We start from the raw sequence: 19881 nt of genomic DNA, 5'->3' as shown, positions 1-19881 counted from the left end.
CTCACAGAGATTCTGCACTTGTCTGAACTTTACATCACCGTGCAGTGCAGTCGATCAGGATGGTTACCTTTATTCTATTCAACCCTGAACTTGAGAGTCCAATATCGTATCTATGGGGACAAGGCCAATACGAAGTCTGTGTTGAATGTGTTCGTGCTCACGAATGCCGTACTTGCAATGGCGAGACCAAGACGACTTTCAAGTTGTGTGAGATTCATCGCGATATGTGAGTTTGGTGATTTGCTTTGTTCGTTTTAGTATTGCTCTTCGATTCACTTGTCTGTTATCAATACTGTACTATCTGAGATGACCTTATCAAGGCTGCCTCAGAAAGTACGATGTTCGCTGTACTGCACGAAGTTTACTTTGTGCTACACTACATCCTCAAGGCTCATGTCGCTCCCGACCAAACTAAGCATGGACTGACAAACATATATCAAAGTGATGAAGAGGCGTACGATGCTGACACGCTGAATTACATTCGCGACACAATCTACCCGCTGTACTCTACCGTCCCCGAAGCGAAGGAAGAACGAAAGTCGATCTTGAAGCATGTCAAAGTCAGCACCGTGAGTCGACCCAAACCGCTTTGGCGCCGAAAAGACCCGACTCCCAGCAACATCACCTACACCAGGAACAACAAGACAGAGGTCGAGGATGATGACGACAACGACTCTCTCCCAATTCCAGTCGTCACCTACGTCCATGGAAAAGGCTGCGTCTTTTCAGATAGTCCTGACGTGGTCATCAAACCGGCCGACTTCGTCAAAGCAATCGATGACCTTGCAAAGACCAGACACGACGAATTGGCCAAGATGCTTGAGGCGAAAACCAGTCAATCTGAACAGGTCCCATACACAGAAGGTGGCAGAACCCGTGCTGTATCAACTTGGACTTCGTCTTCGGATACAGAGTCCTCGAGCAACTCCGCTTCTTCAACCCATGGCAGCACTGTTTCGGAAACAAGTACAACCTCACCCACCTGCACCTCTACGGCATCGTGGGAGGAGGGTAGCGAAAGCAAGAGCGTCTACTACGAGAGACGCAAGGCTGAAAAGGCAAAGGAAGATGCGGAGCTCGTTGACCTCATGGCTCGCCTGGTAGCCGAAGAAACCACGACTCGTGTCCGCAATGAAATGGGCCGGCTCCAAGCATGCATGGCAACCAGCAGCCTCACCAAGGGGTTGTACTTTAAACGCTGCAACGGCATGTTCAGGAACGCGCTGGATGATGAGCTGTTGTTGCTGGTGCCAGGTGCATCCTCAGCTTCGGCTTCGGCTTCGGCTTCACATGTCTCCAATACGTCTACAGTCCAGAAAGGAACCGAGGCCACCAAATTCAAGAGTGATAAGTCCGAGAGTTCCAAGATGTCAACTGTGGCTACTGCTACCACTAGTACTACGACCGTTGACCTCGCCGCTACGGTCGGCGGTGTCGCTGAGATTGCTCCTGGCGCCACCAAGGTCGAGACCTGCGTCGGTGCATGCACGCTCTCAGGAGCAGGCTACGCTCTCCTCGCACACGAAGAAAACGTCCCGACCTCCCCGACGTCGTCGACCTACGGAGATGGCGACACCGACAGTGATGACAACAACGGAGAAAAGGACATGGCCACCTTCTTCGCCGCCGTCGAACACGTGCGTGCCAACCCGCAGCTCTTCAAGTTCACCACGCCGATCCTGATGAGCCGCGAAGCACTCGTGCGTGACGGCAAGGTCGAAGCCACCAGTCTCGAAGAGACAAGCTGGTTCTTCAACAACCTCCAGCGACGCGTTCGACTTGCACCGTCGTCAGTCGAGGAGTAAGTTGCAGTGACCAGGAGTGGTGGACGGGAGGAAGAGAAAAGCGCCTGCTTCTACACGAATCTTGCACTACGCACGCAAAAACCTGCTTTTACTCGAAGTTGCTTCTACTCAAACGAAACGTGCAACCAGTCGATCAGACTGACCATTCTCAATCAAAAGAAATTGAAAACACCATTCATTCATCCATCCCTCCGGATTGTTATTTGTCGTCAACTATGAATCGGCACAAATCCACATCAACATCATAACATTCCTTGCTCACTCACGTCCTCACGATGCTATTGGGATCATGGAGACGACACCATGCTTCTTGCGAGACGAAAGGGGAATGAAAAGAGAATTGGGTATCCGCACGTACTGCAAATGCCGCCTCCGTCTTTTGTTTGCTCTGGCACCTGCATTGGATTCGCTACCTACTTACCTGATGGTGCCCGCCCATCCACCCGTACGTCCACCGCTTGGTCACCCACATACATACCTCCCTACGTACGTACCTACTACTTGCCTAGGTACTTCGTCGCGGTTGGTGCTTTTGGAAACGAAAAGGATCCGAGACGACTCGAGTGCCATAGACGGAACAGGACAAGGAAACAAAAAAAGGACAAAAGTAAAGAGAGAAAAGAAACACAGAAACTAAGAAGAAACACGCAAAATACAAGAGAAGTTCATCATCGATCGATTCATCCATACTCATACCCACACCGGTCACCAATTGAGTTCACTGAAGGTCAAACTCGGAAATCCTCAGTGCTCAACTCAGGAGCCAGGAGACGAGTAGTCGAGTGCCTTTATCCAACTCAAAAGTCGACTGGCTTGGTTTATCGGCTTAGAGAAAATGGGAATACCTTTAGAATACGTGATCCACGCAAAGGCGTACCTCGTACAGTATTACAGTACGTTGCAGTGCAGTGCGTATCAAACGAATGAAAAGTCTGTCTACATGAAATCGCGCGATATTAGGCGTCCGTCATTGCCCCAGGATCGCTCTTTTGCCTTTTTGTCTTTAATTGAAGACGTCGGTTGACCCTTAAGCTTCTACCGCTGTCCTTTAGACGATGTGTATACCTCGCGCGTCCGTCTCGTCTTATCCTCTTCAGTATCACGAAACAAAGTCAGGGAATTCAATCTTATGGTCCCATCGGGCGTCACGAACGTGGTAGGCAAACTCACTGCTCCATCGGAAAAGAACACACAAGGCTCAACAAACTTGCAGAACGATGAACCGATCTCTGATATTGCTATTTCTCCAGTCTTTTGTCTAAAAGTAGTAGCTGACATAATCGGGTTCGCACCAGACACAGATGTATGCTGTATCATCTGCTATTTGAACTATTCGTACGGGGGAAACATCAGTTGGGGGGTAGGTGGGAAGAAAAGATTGGTTTTTTGGAATGCTAGTGCATTTGAGCCATTGTTTCCCAATTGTCGCAAAGCCTGAGAGACCACATCGGTCCACTGTCCCGATTGCCAACATGGGAACATCACCGTGACACCATTTCCAGCTTAAGCATCAGTCTTCTCGGCTTCAGTGGGGGCGGCGGCACCCTCGGTCTCCTTTGGCGCTTCACTTGATTGACCAGCTGGCTCTTGTGGTTCAGCCTCAGAAGAAGTCCAGAGGGTCTGTATTCTGTCAGAAACATGAAGAACGCAACCGAATCACGTGGACTTACCAGGTTGTCCCGCAGCAATTGCATGATCAATGTGGAGTCCTTGTAGCTTTCCTCGCTCAAGGTGTCAAGCTCAGCAATGGCATCATCAAAAGCCTGCTTTGCAAGGTGGCATGCCTGGTCGGGAGAGTTGAGAATCTCATAGTAGAAGACGGAGAAGTTCAGGGCAAGACCAAGTCGGATCGGGTGGGTAGGAGCGAGATCGGTCTGAGCAACCTCAGTGGCTGCCTTGTAAGCTTCGAGAGACTTGTCGGCCGACTCCTTTCGCTTTTCGGCGGTGGCGAATTCAGCGAGGTAGCGGTGGTAATCTCCCTTCCTGGTCGAAGGGGTCAGATGGGTCTTGGTCAAAATAACAAGAAACTTACATCTTGTGGTAGAAGACCTTGGACTCGCCAGATTGGGCCGAGGGGATCAGATGCTGATCAAGGACCTCGAGGATATCTTCGCAGATCTTCCCGAGCTCCTTCTCGATCGTCTGACGGTATTCCTTGATGAGTTTGACCTGCTGCTCATTGCCTTTGGATTCCTCCTTTTGCTCGATAGATGTGACGATTCTCCAAGAGGCTCGGCGAGCGCCGATGACGTTCTTGTAGGCGACAGAAAGAAGATTCCGCTCTTCAACAGAGAGTTCTTGGTCTGCAGAAGCAACGACCTTCATGTTCTCGACCATTTCTGACTTCTGTTAGCTATGAATCGACACGACAAAGGCAGAAAAAGCTCACCTTCATAGCGCTCAGCTTGCTCTGCGAGCTTTGCCAAGTAGACTGATTCCTCGACACCCATGTTTGATGTTGGTTCCGTGGATTGATTTACACTAAGAAACACCTGTCAGACTAATGATTAGCGAATTCTGTCCACAACTGCAAGTAAGAGCACGTGTAACGGGTTGAAAAAGCACTGAACGAATGCTGCCGCGATAAACAAGGGCCAGAAAATGATGCACGATAGCTTCCTCAACATCCGCGATCAGGACGTCTGCACAAATCTCGAGATTGGGGCTGTGGGAGTCGACGGCCAGGATTGACGTCAACCAGGCGCTTGTGTTGAGATCTGAAGGAATCGCGCTCGATAACTAGAGACAGACACCTTGCAAAGACGACGAGGGATCTCGAGCGATAACATGCTTGCCTCGTCGGCCTGGGCTGATGTTCGCAGGTACCACAGCGCAAGTGAGGAACCTGTCGTCGCGGCTGAAGACGTGGGGTACACGGGTACGCAGGTGCTGCCCCTGGGGCACACGCGGCAGAGAGCAGGGAGAAGAGCTTACCGTCGACAAGGAATGGAAGAACGAGCGAGAGTCGGTGCGAGGGCGGACTCGAGAGATAGAAGATTTTGGAGGAAATGGATGTGTTGACGTTGGTGGGTGGTTCTCGGGTTGTGTTGTGGTAAGAAAGGGCAAGATCAATTCAAACGAGACTAGAGACTTGTGCGCAGGCAGTGACAACGCTTGTGGGAGGGTGAGAATGAGGGAAGGAGCAAAGGGGGGGCCAACACCTGCTAAAAGCCCGCCATTCCCCTTCCGGAATGGCGTCATCTGTCCACCTCCCAGTATCAAATTGCGCTGAGGCGTTTCGCTCAATCTCCAGCTTGTGGCTGGCCAATGTTTCACCTCGACGTGTCTGTTTCATGTCGTCGAGAGCCTGAACGATGTCATCCCATTGTATCGACGTATTCCATACTGCCTATACTCGTGTTGATGGATTTGCTCCCTTTAGCGACGGATAGTTGGATGACAGTGAAATGATATCAAACGGCTCATTTCGCCACCACATGATACTGAGTGTGCTCGAGCTTCATGCGCTTTTCAATTCTCTACATACATCTCTCTAGATATTTACAATGCCTCCTATCTTGCTACATCAAGTCGGCTTTAAACTCATACTCGCCCATGCTACGTAGAGGTAGCTACCGGATGTGCTCTGGTCACGTGAGATTCTCGGCAGGCTTCGACTCTCGTCATAGCGTCTGCACCAGCTTGCTGCAGCAACGCTAGGCGAGCTTCTTCCGCAGGCCGAACTTCAAACAACCACCCATCTGCACATCGTCGTTGTTTCCTTGCTACCCTACCGTCAACTCCCAGACCAGTCAATCATCATGTTGCGAACTCAAGTCGTCAAGCTCGCAAGAGCAAATCCTGCTACCCGCCGCTCCTTTTCGGTTGCCTCCATCCGTGCCAGTGAAGGCGATACCGGTGCTCCAAGATCGAGCATGACCCAAGGGTAATACATCCTCATTTGCTACGAACGGTCGAGTATCGAGGACCCTAGAACTGACCGTCGTTTCGCTTTCTATAGGGACTCATGGCAAAAGCGTGAGCAAGCCAACGAAGCCAAGTATATCCGGGACAAAGAGATTGAATCGTAAGCTCTTTCTTGCCTCTTCCTCCCCCCGGCACCCAGCCAAGTAAATCGCAAACCAAATCCTAATCCCGGTGCCTATTCTAGTTTGAGAAAACTCAAGGAGCGTCTTGCCGACCAAAGAGCCCACCTCGAAGAACTGGAAAAGCACATCAACACCTTGGAGAGCGAGCGTACGTGAAGATACCCCTCAACCATCCAGATTCCACGAAGATGGACTGACACCATGGCGGAAAGGCATTGATTTGGACGAGAGATCAAAGAAATAAGTGTCTGGATGGACATTGAATCACCCCTCAACCTGGGAATTGATTTTGGGATTGCTCTGCTTTGTACAGATATGAAAGCCCCCAGACTGTCTTCAAATACCAATCAATAAGTCGCGATGCGCCTGCCACTTCGCTTTTGTTTGCTCCGTCTGACCCAGACTCAACCCTCACACATGTTTGCAGAAGCCTCTTACCAATCGTTTATGACTCTGTACGAGCACAATCCAAGCTGACATGAAAAAACGTCTAAAAACTCGCTCGTACTTGACAAGCTGTTGGACCTTGCCTGTTCAGTAAGGCTTTTCCGTATCATCGAATACCGTCACCCATGGTCAGACAACCCGGACTCTACCTTCTGCCCATGTAGCTGCGATAAAAGTCTTGGACAGCCGTGCCGCTACCTTGACTCATAGATCCGTTCAGGTATCCAAGGTTACTGGCCGACTTCTGTGCTGCCGCCACCTTTTGCTGCAGAGCAGTCGTTCCCTGGTCAATAGTCTGCAGTTGCATGAGATGCGAGTTGAGGATTTTGACAATCTGGGTGATCTGCAAATAATCAGTCGTGCAACAGCGAAAGTGCTATAGAATGTGCTTACGGGCTCGTCTGCCTTGCCATTCTTACTCAGGCTTGCATTCGCAGCATTGACCTCTTCGATCATACTGCCCAAGTCGCGTTCCATTTCATCCAGTTTCTCTCCAAGCTTTTCGGCCAGCTTGTATGTCCGCTCTCTTTCCTGATCTGGCCCTCCTAGTTCGGTCGGAGTTGCACTATCTTTGGCAAGCATCTCATCGATGTCAGTTTCGTATTTGGTCAGCCAGCTCTCGAGCTCGCTCTGTTGATTCTCAACGGCTGCAAGTTGCATGTCGACGCTCATAGTCTGTCTCTCGCATGTTCGCGTCCGGACATAGAGCTTGTCAATCTTAGAAGAGTTATCCACAATGATCTGATCCCAGCGAGCAATAGTCTCGGCCTGATCCCTGAACTCTTTGGAATACCGAGACATGTCAGTCGCCCACCGTGTCAAAACTTCATCCATTGTTTTATTTCGTAGTCGAGATTGAGCTGGAGGGAGGGGGCCTGTGGTGGATGTCTGAGCTCCAATAGTGCTCTGTCCGGACGCTTGCGCTGTGCCAGTGGCGGCGGGCTGAGCAGCAGAGGTAGTGCTAGCTGGGCCAAAAGAGAAAGAGGAGGCAGCGGGAGCTGCTGTCGTTGTAGGTTGAGACGTAGCTGCGGTTGTGGCAGGTCCAAATGAAAACCCTTTTGCAGCCGATGCAGATGTTGCCGTAGCGCTAGTCGTAGTTGCAGCACCAGTCGTCGCAGCGGGTGTAGAATTACCTCCGCCGAGGTTGAGACCACCAAACAGCGGCTTGGATGTGGCAGCAGAGGTCGTTTGTGCCGGTGCAGAAGAAGCTTGTGTTGAAGATGGACCGAAAGAGAATGCTGGCTTAGTCGCAGGCGCTGCATCGGTTGCCGCTGCTGGGATTGCTGGCTTCGAGAATAGGTTTGTGCTGCTATCTTTCGCAGGGGCTGCACCGAACAATGAGGGTGTAGTCCCCGGGGCAGGAGGCTGCGAAGTCGCAGGTGGCTGGACCGTTGATGCTGTTGCTGAGGGTCCGAAAGAGAACGCCGGCTTCGGCGCATCAGAGGTGGTGGCCGAGGCGGGTGTAGAAGATGGAGTTGTTTCTGCTGGCTTTGGAGCACCAAAACTGAAGCCACCAGTGGCCGGCTTGGACCCAAATAAACCGCCTGATGGTGCTGCTGACTCTGGCGCTGGAGCTGATGGAGCGCTGGCAGGAGCGTCGGGTTTTGTGAAACTGAATGGTGTTTTGGCTGCGCCATCAGCGGGTTTCGCTCCGAAAAGACCGACACCGCCAGTGCTTGCTCCAAATGTTGAGCCAGAAGGAGGGGGTCCAGCAGGAGTCGTTGAAGGATTGCCAAAACTGAAAGTAGTGTTTGTGCCGCCGGTCGCAGGCGTTGTCGACCCAAACAATGAAGGCGCGCTTGTCGAGGGTGTGGAAGTCTTGTCTGGGGTGCTGAACGAAAAGGTAGGCTTTGCACTGTCACCACCTTGTGTCTCTTCAGGCTTTTTGGCACCGAAGAGACCTCCAGATGACGGCGCACTTCCAGCACCTGCACCAAAGAGACCAGATGCTGCGGGCTTGTTGTCTGTTGATCCAGCAGCTCCAAACAGACTTGGGGCAGCGGTGCCAGATGAAGGTTGCTGTCCACCAAAATTGAAGCCCGTTGTATTGGTGCCTGAGGTGCCGCTGGCAAAGATTCCACCACCACTGGCAGGTTTATTTGCTGTGCCGAACAATGATTGCCCGCTTCCTCCCCCAGATGAAGCGGGAGGGTTAAAGTTGAAAGCCATTTCGGAAAGTTGCTAATGCAAGAGGTATTTCACGGACGAGGAGAGGGTTCGCAGGCTATCATAGCCGGAATGACAGTGTTCTGGAGAGAAGCCTCTGCTGGTCTGAGTATCGGAAGTGGCTCGGTGACTGCTACCTTCTACTGGAGAAAAGAGGATTGTTCAGTGTGGAAGTCGTAGTGTCAATGACAATGCGTTGGACGCGTTTAGGCGCGGAGACAAAAAGTTGAATGGTCGCGGAGTAGCGCAGTCTGCAGTGCTCCAAACGTGGAATGCGAAAGCGACGCACGACAACTGCACCTCGCCTCCGACCTCCGCTCACTCATCCTCTCCTTCTTGTCGGCCTCTTCACGCCCTCCACCTCAAAAGCGATCCAAGCATTGCACAAAGTGCATCTACGATGTCTGGATCGCATTCGAGATCTCTGTCACGAACAAGTTTGGAGGTTCCCAGGAAGAGTATTGAATTGGTTGATCCCGGTGCACATGAACGTAAGACGGGGCCGCCTCTACCTCCCCTACGTATGGGCTAACTAGCAATCGCAGTATCCTCAGAAGGGGAAGAAGATCACTTTTCCGACGCCTCGGAAGGCCAAAAACGATCGAGACCAGTGACTCCTGTCTCTCCCATTCCAAGGACTCGCATAGAGAAAGTCGATGACGAGCCAAGTTACGGCGAGGTCCCTGGGACTCCTGCATATGACAAGCGAGCCCTAGATGCGGTGCCTGATGAGGTAGAGATACTCTCCCCGAACAGGAGTCGGGGAGTTTCCATTGAACGCCCAACCACACCTGGGGGCACTCTCATACCGCGAACTGTTGTCGAGAAGCTCGACCCCGAATCGCCCAGTTATGGCGAGGTCCCGGGCACTCCAGCATATCAACAAAGACAAATGGATGCCGCTCCCGACGTTATCCTGAAGACGCCCGATCCGACAAAGAGACGGCCGATCGAAGATGACACACAGCGAGAACGTCCCCCTTCTAATGTTGCAGTACCTGAAACAATCGTCTTCAGAGTAGATTCCGAGCCTGCGCACGGCGAGGTACCTGGGACAGAGGCATACAAGAAGCGGGCTCTTGATGCGGCACCCGACATTGTGGAAAAGAAGAGTGATGAATCAGGTAATTCTAGTGTCTAAAGATAGCTTAGCAGGGCCATTGACCTGATTCAGGGTCACCATCAAAGGATAGCCCGTTGAAGCAGTCCAGACGAAGATCCACACTTCAAAATAACAGTAACGAAAGTAATGATTTCGGAGACGATTTTGACGATTTCGAGGAAGGTGGACAGGCAGGAGCAGATGACGACTTTGGGGACTTCGATGATGAGTTTCAGGAACCTGAAGTTGAAGCTGAAGATGCTACGGCATCGCCTGTATCTACCTCTCAATCCAATCAAATACCTCCCCAACCCTTTGTGAGTTTGATTCTCTCTACACGATTCTCACAACCTAGCTGATGACATGCCTCGATGCTACAGCCTTTGATCGACTTCAGCAAGCTCTCGTCTGTTCCAGAGCTATTCGCTGTTACGCAGGCTCACCTGGATGCCATGTTTCCCTCTTCTACAACCGAAAAGCTCTCATTTATAACACAACAAGAACCCGTTCCAGACGACTCACCGATTTTTCCCTCCGACAGATCACGCTCCCTCTGGAAACAACTGATAACTCCTCCACCACTTCAGTCGCCCAATTGGACACAGTCAAGGATACGACGGCTCTTCTTGATCAGCCTTGGTGTTCCCGTCGACCTGGACGAAATCCTTCCACCTTCAAAGCAGAAGAAACTCATCCTCCCCGATATTAACCTGGAACCTTCTTCACGACAGTCAGAATCTGACAGAACACTAGGATCCGTGGCTCGGCTGAAAGCCCGAGCAGCCAATGACTCTACAGGCTCAGTGGACAGTACACAATCTGGATCTGCTAAAGAACGACGGTCTAGGAGACCGAAAGGCCCGCCACCACCTCCCGAATTAGACTTGATGGCCGTGAAGCGTCTGTGTGCGACAACGGACGAGAAATTGGACGGCTTAACGGACGAGGAAATGAAGGATCACGTGAAAGAGCTACAGGACGTCACTGAAAGGACTTTGGAACTTTTAGAGTATTGGCTCAAGCGGCGGGATGGCTTGCGGAAGGAGAAAGAAGCCTTCGAAGAAGTCATTGAGAATCTCGTCAGACATGCGAGGAGAGTGAGGAAGTAGCCAGAAAAATCAAAGCAGTTGTCCTGGCGTCTTTTCCACTGACAAACCCTCTTGCAACTATCGCTGTGACCTTGCATTTTGCAGCAGTCTAGAGCCCAAAATGCTTCAATCCGAGTCAGCAACTTTTTTACAGAACGACGGAAGTGAACTTCCCAGTAAATCATCTTGGTGTTCTCCCGATGAACTTAGTCGACTGGTCACATGGAATTTGGACCTAGGTTTGTTCGTCTTGGTGCTCCGGAAGTCCATTTCCTAACAGGTGCTGGTCAAGCTGCTTTTGGTCCCTTGCACATGGGTCAAGTCAAAGAGAATGTCCCTCTCGAATTGCAATGTGTCAGAGTGTGGCCTCTCACTGCATGTAATTCCATTGCTCATTTAAGTTACACCATCCAGCATACTGGAGGATGTCTCGACCTCCACTCTGAGCATCCACCCTGGTTCCTCGTTTGGTGGTTTGCTGTCACTGACGGAAGTATACCTCCCAGAATTCGATGTTGAGTGACTAAAATTGAGTCTCGATTCCACTTTAGGTAGGAGATGGGTACGAATATGGGAGGTTTAGTTTATTGTGAGGTTAATTTATCCCATGGGAGCGCGGCATACATTGGTCATCATCGCTGTCGGATGCTCCGAAGTCTTAGGCACCTTTCGCACGAGTCAAGAGTAACGAACCATCTGCTTTTCGTAGGTTGTTGCTCACTGAACATGAATGCAGAGCGCTGCGGACTTGACAATGCTGAACTCTACCTGGCTGTCTGAGCATCGATGCAATCCCTCTCAGACTGCCTAATTCCGAGTTCAAATGACGATATCATCCGAGCGATGGGCCACCAAACATACTACCAGAAGACAGTGAAATGACACAGAGATAATGCCACAGCCTAGTGAGATATTATCTTTCGAAGGTTATCCCTGACAATTATTAGTCAAATGAATCTACGCGCAATTCTCGGGTTTCAGTGCACTCATGCTCTTCTACGATCAACTGTATATGACCCCTTGAAGTTGGGATCAGGAGACCTTCATCCTCAGCGTTTGATTCTACCTTTGTCTCCTTCGTGGCCGGATGAGGACGTGCCGGATGATTCAAATCGTAGGCCCGGAGTCGTCGGATTCAGAAGAAAGAATCAAGACCACCACTCTTGAACAATGCCACCAGAAGTGTCGACACCTTCGGCAAATCCATTGAAAAGACCTCGACAAGATCCTGTGTCCTGCCAGTTTTGCAGGTCCAAAAAGCTAAAATGCGATCGCCAGCAGCCATGTTCCAACTGCACCACCAGAGGGCTGCCTTGTAATGGCCAGGCTCAACCCCGTCGTGAGAATGGGTCGCCCTCGGCTGAAATCGATAACTTGTCCATTCTGGCGAGATTAAAAAGGCTCGAAGACATTGTTATGGGTTCCCCCAAACAGGATCCTGCTATTCCGACAGACCCGCTCAGCGGGCTACCTTCAAGGCCAAGTTCAACTTTTGCCTGTCTATCTCCGCCTTCTGAGTATGAAGAAGCAGTCCACAATTTGGAAGAGGCTGGAACCCGAGAGACGCACTGGCCCACGTTGGGAGCTAGTGATATCGAATTCCAGATCTTGGGAACCAAAGAAATGGCCAGCACTCCTGGTGTTACTCAAGGGGTTACTTCAAAGCGACCCAACTATCAAATGCCGGTGAAGTGCGTGATGCTCCCACCCAAAGAAGAGGCTGACATGCTCCTTGAGTACTACGTTAAGCATGTTGACGACCTTCAGCATGTTGTCTTCGTGTCACATTTACGCACCCTCATGGAGAAATTCTATGCAAACTTGCACCAGCGGCTATCCATCGCTTATGGCCAACTTGCACTTCTCCTAACTGTTTTCGCGAGTTCGGCAGCTATGTTTTCTCATGTCTCTTGTAACAAAGTTGCTCAATTTCCACCGTCGAGCGCTGCCCATGCCTCATTGGTCTGGGCAAACTCGGCTTTGCAGGTCATGGGATGCCCTCGGCGTACGGCGGCTGGTGGATTGGAAGAAGTTCAAGCGGCTATTCTCATGGCATTTCTACTTTACCATGTTGAGGGCTTTTCTGCGAGGTCGCGACGCTTGTTGGCAGGTGCTCTCTCAACGGCGCGCGACATGGGCCTACATAAACTCGACGCTACATCTGGCCCCTCGTCAAATTCACTCAGAGCGGCTGACCCCGTTGACCTCGAGATCCAACGACGTGTCTGGTGGCATGTGGTTTCGACTGACTGGTAAGCGCGCATATCTACTGTTTCCCAACCATTGAGTTGTTGTAACATTGCGATAGGCTTCTAGGTCTCTGTGGAGGGCCCCAAGAAGGCACATATTTTATCCATCCTAGGCAGTTTCGCGTCAATTTGCCTCTCAATATCAACGACAGTGATCTTGTGTACGGCCGCCCACTTGTCGGTCGACCGTCATCGGAGCCAACAACCATGTCGTACTACATACAACGGATAAAACTTGCGGACATCTGTCGCAGCGTTATCGATGTTATGCCCCTGTTCAGCGTGTCGGTCACCAGCATAGATTACCAACAGATCATTGAATTAGATGGCAAGTTTGAAGCATTCTTGAACGATCTGCCCACTTTCTTTAAAGTCGACGAGAAAAGTCGACGTGAAAGTGAAGCCATCACACGCAAGAATTCATACATCAAAGTTCAGCGCTACTCTTTGGGCATGGTAGCACGGACTCGACGTTGCAAGTTACACCAACCGTTTCTCATACGACGTTCAGTTGAGAGTCACTACACATACTCGCGAGAGATATCACTGACTTCGGCGAGGTGTGTCATCCAGCTCAGGAGAATGGCTGAAGAGGAGTTCGACTCTACAGCTCTTGCTCACGCCAAGATGACTGGAGTGGTCTACCATGTCTTCATGGCGACTATTGTACTGGTGATGGACCTGTGTTTCAATAGAAGCGAAGGTGACGATGACAAACGAAAGGCCGAAGTCACCGAAGCCTGTACAATCCTGGAGGAGGCTGCAGGCCAGTCGAGTTTGGCTAGGGAATTTCTTGATTCCCTCATGGACATACTACGCAAGCACAAGGTTCATCTGCACCCCATACACCCAGAAGCTGCCTCGAAAACTAAGATCAAACAAACCCCTTCGCAGAACGCACCCAGCTTCGCAGTTCCCCAAGCTGAAGTTTTGCACAATTTCTTTCCAGCACAGGACACAGGACGAAACTACATGTCTGATTTTGATTCCATTTGGGAGGACTATATCCAACTCGGGCCAAACATGGATATGCCAGAATGGGATAATCTGTTCGCTGACCTCGATTCGAGGTTCACGGACTCGGAAACAGTGAGGCGGGCTCCGGACCTCTCGCATAATGTGCCCGGGAATGGTTTCTAGCATATCGGCCCGTGACGATAACGATGTCATTTTTTGGGACTTGACGGAAGGACCTATGGGTAAAGAACATAACACAATCTCAGCACATTGAATCTGGTGTAAGAGTCTGTTTCCCCAACTGCGAGTAGATGGGTAGAGGGGGACCTGTGTGTGTCTGGTAGGCTCAAGGGCTCTCAGCCTTGCGAGCCTTGCAGGGTCTGATCTTTAGAGCGGCGGGATATTGCTTGGCGTGCCAGGCTGGCTTCTGATTCGCAATCACCTTGATGAGGCTCTGGCGAATGCGTAGGTCGACTGTGTAAACTGTTGACAAAGAACGCTTCAATTCGCCTTTCAACCAGGAAACAAACCTTTCAATCCAGGACTGCTTTTGCGTTGGACAATATTGAATCCAGTCCACGGTTAAACCCGCCACATCTCCCCTCAAGGTCTCTTCTCTCGCCCTTGTCATCGACCAAAATTCAAGCCATCCACGTCCAGTTTCCTCACAATGCCTGCAGCTACGGGCCATAACACAAGTCTCGACCTCATCTTGCACTCTCTCCAGCAGTCGCTAAGCCATGGCGACCCTTCACAAGCTCAGTCACAACTCCAGAAAGCGAAGTTAGCCCTTCTACAACAGAATGCACTCATCCCCTCTCAGCAGACGCCCGTTCCGACCCTAGCGACAGCCCGCTCCATACTCGAGGCCGGTGCTCTTCTGTCAATACGCTCGCGAGATCCAGACTCATTCATCCGATACTACTCACAACTTCAGCCCTTCTACGACTTCCCCGGCCTCCAATCCAATCCTTCTCAAAATCGGTCCAAGATCACCGGACTTTACCTGCTCCTGCTATTGAGTCAGGGTGACTATGCAGGGTTCCATACCCTCCTTGAATCTCTGATTGTGGCGGAAGGCTCCAACGGTGCCTCAAGAGTGGAAGAAGACCAATACATCAAATACCCCATCGACCTTGAGCGAAGTCTCATGGAGGGTAGCTACGATCAGGTATGGAGGAAAACCAATGGCCGGGACGTGCCTGGCGAGGAGTTTGCCCTCTTCTCTGATGTGAGTAAAACCTCTGACGCATACTCTGCGATCTCTGACACCTGAACTAGATCTTGATCAACACTATCCGGCTCGAAATCGCCTCATGCGCTGCTCGGTCCTATCCATCGCTCCCCATTGCTTCGGCCAAGAATCTCCTCTTCCTCGATTCCGAAGGTGCGGTCATGGATTTCGCGAGCGAACAGGGGTGGAGCCTAGAGGAAGGCCGGATATACTTCCCTGGTTTGGAGGAGGCGAAGAAGGAGGATGATGGGGACCAGAAAGAAGTGATCAATCACATGGTCGAATATGCTCGTGAATTGGAGATGATTGTCTAGACATGGAATTGTGTTTTTGCCATTGGTCTCGATCAACACATGCACCCTTTTGTGTTCATGGTGCGGAAAGCAAACCTTGAAGGCGACACAGCAGGTGCATAGTTATCAGAGACAGTGTCATACCTGGCGTCTTTCGCCGGCCGTCATGATAGCCCCCTGTTCCAAAACCACTCTAATATTACAATCATGGGTGGATGATCCAACATTTTCTAGCTCGTGTTCGAATGCCGCCCCCCCTTTGAAGGTACATCTCCCATCAATGCCCGCTGCTTGGTAACTGTACGCTTACTGAGATAATCGACCTTGAACTGTGGCCAGAGTCTGACCTTGGTGCTCCGCCTTGAAATGGTCGACAAAAGTCCAAGTGCATATCTTCATGTCATAAAAGCTGGTGCTGACGATAGTATACGAAGGCGGCTGCGGCGGCGCCGGGTGATTGGAGACCGATTTTGGTTTCTCTTCTTCTGTCGGTGATTCGAGAATTGCGTCGCAGCAGTAGACCATGCTCTCATGTCCAGCGCGGAATGTAGTCAGAACATCTATTGTCCAGGACTCCGATGCACCCGGGGCGTACGTTAACCGCAGAACGGCGGCGCCTCCATGCATCAACGATACCAGGATCAGGGTGTGGTGTCGTAGATGTCGATCCTGGGCGCGCCCTTCTGTCGTCGTGTACTGATCGAGCACCTTCAGCCTCCACACACCGCCTCCGAGACTTGTTTCCGTGACGAACGTGGCGCGACGCGAAGTGTGATCAATCTCGAAAACTCGAAGGCCTTCGTCGTAGCTTCCCGTAACCAACGGCACAAAGAAGTCACCATTCGACGCAGGATCGGCGTCGTCCTTCTTGTTCGATTTTGTTCTGAGAGGCGGAAGAGGCAGAATGGCAACGACGCCAGCGGTATGGTTCCGCCTGTCCTTCCACAGTTGCATTGCACTGAGTTCGGAGATGTGTGATGGAGAGGCGGAGGCGGAGGCTGAGGCTGGCGCCATCAGCTGCTCGGACAGTTCGCTGGGTGATAACAAGTCGATTGCCGATGCGATCAGCGCACTGTCATCCCCTCCGCTCAGGATCATGTGTGTTACGGTGCCTTGGTCTTCCGTGTCTCCTGAGCCCGGCAGCGTGAGACTCGCAACCGTCCACGCCTCGAGTTCATGCTTGTGTACATCCGTGATCGCGACGGGCGGCGCCGCCAGATCCTGGCCCACGCGTTGGTCGTAGAGATCCTTGATGCGCGGAACGGAGGCGTAGACTATCTTCGTCTCGCCAAACGATGTCACTGCCGCAAAACAGATGCCTTGCACGTCGCTTATGCCGAGCACGCCCTTCGTGGGGACGCCGGGCAACCAAGCGAACTGCGTCACCAAGGGTGACAGGCCGTGTTCGTCGGGTTCCGACACGGTAACGCTGCCGAGCGGGAGCAGCTTGGTGATGACACGCCGGCCAAGAACGTCGCCGTGCTTGATGAAGCGGAAGAGATGGACTTTGCCGGTCGAGGTCGCGGCGCCGAAGAGCGTCCCGTCGGAGGGGTGGAAGTGGATGTCAACTATTGCCTCGGGAAATGCCATGCGGTCGAGCTGCGGCGGGAGCATGCCGGCGTATCTGGGCCGGAAGTCGGAGGACACCGTGAGGACCTGGATGCTGCCCTGTCGTGTTTGGGAGGGATATGAGCGCGGTGCGTCGGGCTTGACGAGCGAATAGGTTCCTATCACCATGTACTCGGGGTGGGCAGGGCAGATGGCCACAGTGTCGATTTCCTGGTCCGCCGTGCGGGTCGTGTAGGCGATATCTGGAGACGATGACATTGTGTCGACTGCAGTACGGCGACGCGAATGAGACCGAGTCAGGGTGTGTCGATTGCGGTGCGAGCGGTGCCGTTCAATGTTGCCACGGGCAGCCTGCATGAGGTCGTTTAGAGAGCGCGGTGGAGGCATGGTGCAAATTGACATGAACAGAAGGACTGGAGAGGTAGATAATAGATCATCTGCATTCATGGCATTACGGAACTTACGGAGACGTTTTGGTGTCCACGCTACCTCGATGTACTCGGAAGAGAGTGAGGTGTCGTTGTCATATGCGCTGCAAGTCGGTCGGGGTGCGGCAGAACGCCATCTTGTGAATGCTCACCGGCAATATAATTCACTGAAACCTGCATGGGCGTCTTCCGCACAACCAACTTGGTCGAGTCAGCTCCTTGGAGAGGTGCAGGCCATGAACGCATGTACTGCCAACACAGAAAACAAATTTTCAATCGAGGCGAGGCTGAGGGCTCTGATGCGGTTCGCCGACCACTTCTTCGAAGTGTGCACACAGTGGCCTGAGCGACTCGATTCCAATTGCAAGACAACAAACATCCAGTATCCGAGTGTCCTCGTACAAATTGTCTCGCTCGACCTCGACGGATGCCGCTCTTCTAGGTTCCTCAGTTGACACTCCGTACGAGAGGTGAGATGCCCTTCTCAGCCTTGTCACGTGCGAATCTCCTGGACCAGCCGCCGGGGGCCAAAACACGGAGCGTGTCAAGGTGTCAATTTGTCTGTCAAGATCCTTCAACCTGCCGCGTCCCCTTGAAGTTAACGCGAAGACTCTGCCAAAGATCCTCCCAGGCCTCGCCGTTTGACCGCGTCGTGGGACTTGTCTCGATGCTGTCAGAGCTCTGTCCAATTTCTCTGAAGCTATGTCCTCTCGCTGAGACGGGCTTCGACAGCCGGCCACGTTAGGTTCAACGTCATCCTCAGGCCAATGGCGACGCCTTTTGCCCTCAAACACGGCCCTTTAGCTGCGCATAGACAGTTTTTTGAAGTCTGTAAGTCTCGAGGCTGGCGAACGCGAGGCAGGAGTATTTGAAGTCGACAAACTCCCTTGAAGATGTGACTTTTTCGTTCCTCACGACCCTCTCTTCTCTCGTCCTTCTGAGTACTCGTCCCGTCCCTAGCAGTTCAAAATGTCTCGCATCCCTCTATCTCTCGTGTTCTCTCTGGCTCTGGCGAGCCTTGGTCAGGCGCAGGTCGCCTGGTAAGTACTTACCTGGGGACAACGCTTTTAGTTGAATGAGGCTCGCTAACCTCGTTCAGCAACCTTGCAGGCCTATACGCTCGACTTCTCGACGATACAGCACTTGCAAACACGTTTTGTGCCGAGTTCAGAGACGAGACTGTTAACTCAAAGAACTTTTTGATTCAGTTCGGTACGAATTGCGAGGCGTATAGAGAAGAAATCAGCATGGGGTGCTGGTTGTTCGGTACCACAACGCACATGAGCCCACGAATTACTCCCACGGTGACGGTGACGGTGTCTGAGACAGTCACGGACATCCGAAGCGCTGGACTTTGTACCCCATCGGTCAAGATGGTGACTGTGTCTGAGACCGTCACGGACGTCCGAAGTGCTGGAATTTGTACACCATCGGTCCAAACCGTGACGGTGTCCGAATCTCAGCGACAACAACAGCCAACGGATCTTCCTGTCGTTGAATCGAGCGGTCTATCCCTTCACGGACCGCAAGTACCCATTGTCATGGACAAGGAGAGCACCCCTGACCCTCTCCACGCGGCATCGAGCTTCCTCACAACACCTACGATGAGCCCTTACTCTACGCTGACGCCAGCATCCGTCGTTATACCATTATCCTCCGTGCTCACCACAACGTTGAGCACAGTTTATCAGTCCTCCATATCCTCACTGGCGCCTCAAGCCCCAACGTTGTCGACGGAGAGGTATGCTGTTGTGGCACCGTCACCTTCCGTCATCGATCGGCACGTATTCAGCCCGCTGGGTGATTTGGTCATCGACGAGGCATCTTCTGCAGTTCTTGGAGCCTTGGCTATCCCCCACGACGCAAAGTCCGAAGCTGATACATCCATGACCCTTGTGAATCTGGCCGACGGATCCACGGACACGTGCGTGCACATAAAGGGCTCATGGAGGCCCCTCTATACCAACGCGGTTTACGAGTGTGTCGCAAAGACTCGGGCTCCAGACTTTGACACGTCCAACTACCCGATCGCATCTACTGGACTGAGTCTCACAGCTGCGGATGGGTCGTCGTCAATTACCAATAGCCGCGCCTTTGGACCTCAAGCTGAGGGAGATTACGAAGAGGCAGTCCTGTCCTTGTTTGTCACCAAGGACAAGACCTACACGGTGGAATTTTGGGCTTGCGGGTCCGGCAAGACTCTGGTGATTGGAGAGTTGAGCTGTACTTATTATGCCTAGTCGGGGACAGAAAAATGCATCATTTCTTGGGACTGGCTTCCGAGGAAATAATGTCGAGCAACCTTTTGGACAATGGTGGAGATGTGTACAATAGTATCGTTGAAGATGAACATGAGATGGGTTTGGCGGTACGGTAAGATGTCCAAGTCCCAGCTATCTCACGCTGTCATTGTGTATATTGGAATCATAGAATAATTGACGAGCGTTCCGAATCTTGAAACCTACGGCCATTTTTGAGAGGTTGGGAAGGGTCG

The 19881-nt window shown here is 51.9% G+C and overlaps 9 protein-coding genes across 9 annotated transcripts; 6 read left to right on the top strand and 3 right to left on the bottom strand.

Moving 5' to 3' along the window:
- Positions 1-338: 338 nt before the first annotated feature.
- PV08_10471 (uncharacterized protein) lies at positions 339-1805 on the top strand (the record flags this gene model as incomplete). The annotated part of the gene is made up of 1 exon (XM_016384785.1): positions 339-1805. One exon carries the CDS (start codon positions 339-341, stop codon positions 1803-1805), a length of 1467 nt encoding a protein of 488 aa, XP_016231387.1.
- A 1503-nt stretch (positions 1806-3308) lies between these two features.
- PV08_10470 (uncharacterized protein) lies at positions 3309-4255 on the bottom strand (the record flags this gene model as incomplete). Its single annotated transcript, XM_016384784.1, has 4 exons — positions 3309-3425; positions 3476-3788; positions 3838-4144; positions 4195-4255. The coding sequence occupies 4 exons, from the start codon at positions 4253-4255 to the stop codon at positions 3309-3311; spliced, it is 798 nt and encodes a 265-aa protein (XP_016231386.1).
- A 1311-nt stretch (positions 4256-5566) lies between these two features.
- On the top strand, positions 5567-6098 carry PV08_10469 (uncharacterized protein; the record flags this gene model as incomplete). Its single annotated transcript, XM_016384783.1, has 4 exons — positions 5567-5691; positions 5767-5832; positions 5917-6002; positions 6067-6098. The coding sequence occupies 4 exons, from the start codon at positions 5567-5569 to the stop codon at positions 6096-6098; spliced, it is 309 nt and encodes a 102-aa protein (XP_016231385.1).
- Positions 6099-6446: 348 nt separating this feature from the next.
- On the bottom strand, positions 6447-8470 carry PV08_10468 (uncharacterized protein; the record flags this gene model as incomplete). Its single annotated transcript, XM_016384782.1, has 2 exons — positions 6447-6644; positions 6695-8470. 2 exons carry the CDS (start codon positions 8468-8470, stop codon positions 6447-6449), a joined length of 1974 nt encoding a protein of 657 aa, XP_016231384.1.
- Positions 8471-8867: 397 nt separating this feature from the next.
- PV08_10467 (uncharacterized protein) lies at positions 8868-10678 on the top strand (the record flags this gene model as incomplete). Its single annotated transcript, XM_016384781.1, has 4 exons — positions 8868-8958; positions 9013-9602; positions 9674-9886; positions 9950-10678. 4 exons carry the CDS (start codon positions 8868-8870, stop codon positions 10676-10678), a joined length of 1623 nt encoding a protein of 540 aa, XP_016231383.1.
- Positions 10679-11827: 1149 nt separating this feature from the next.
- PV08_10466 (uncharacterized protein) lies at positions 11828-14046 on the top strand (the record flags this gene model as incomplete). The annotated part of the gene is made up of 2 exons (XM_016384780.1): positions 11828-12909; positions 12966-14046. 2 exons carry the CDS (start codon positions 11828-11830, stop codon positions 14044-14046), a joined length of 2163 nt encoding a protein of 720 aa, XP_016231382.1.
- Positions 14047-14533: 487 nt separating this feature from the next.
- PV08_10465 (uncharacterized protein) lies at positions 14534-15411 on the top strand (the record flags this gene model as incomplete). The annotated part of the gene is made up of 2 exons (XM_016384779.1): positions 14534-15094; positions 15145-15411. 2 exons carry the CDS (start codon positions 14534-14536, stop codon positions 15409-15411), a joined length of 828 nt encoding a protein of 275 aa, XP_016231381.1.
- A 285-nt stretch (positions 15412-15696) lies between these two features.
- PV08_10464 (uncharacterized protein) lies at positions 15697-17346 on the bottom strand (the record flags this gene model as incomplete). The annotated part of the gene is made up of 1 exon (XM_016384778.1): positions 15697-17346. The coding sequence occupies one exon, from the start codon at positions 17344-17346 to the stop codon at positions 15697-15699; it is 1650 nt and encodes a 549-aa protein (XP_016231380.1).
- A 1010-nt stretch (positions 17347-18356) lies between these two features.
- On the top strand, positions 18357-19627 carry PV08_10463 (uncharacterized protein; the record flags this gene model as incomplete). Its single annotated transcript, XM_016384777.1, has 2 exons — positions 18357-18427; positions 18487-19627. The coding sequence occupies 2 exons, from the start codon at positions 18357-18359 to the stop codon at positions 19625-19627; spliced, it is 1212 nt and encodes a 403-aa protein (XP_016231379.1).
- Between the last annotated feature and the right edge of the window lie 254 nt (positions 19628-19881).

This window comes from Exophiala spinifera, assembly GCF_000836115.1.
Source record: "Exophiala spinifera strain CBS 89968 unplaced genomic scaffold supercont1.8, whole genome shotgun sequence".
NCBI lineage: Eukaryota > Fungi > Ascomycota > Eurotiomycetes > Chaetothyriales > Herpotrichiellaceae > Exophiala > Exophiala spinifera.
This window is presented reverse-complemented; position numbering and strand designations above follow the sequence as displayed.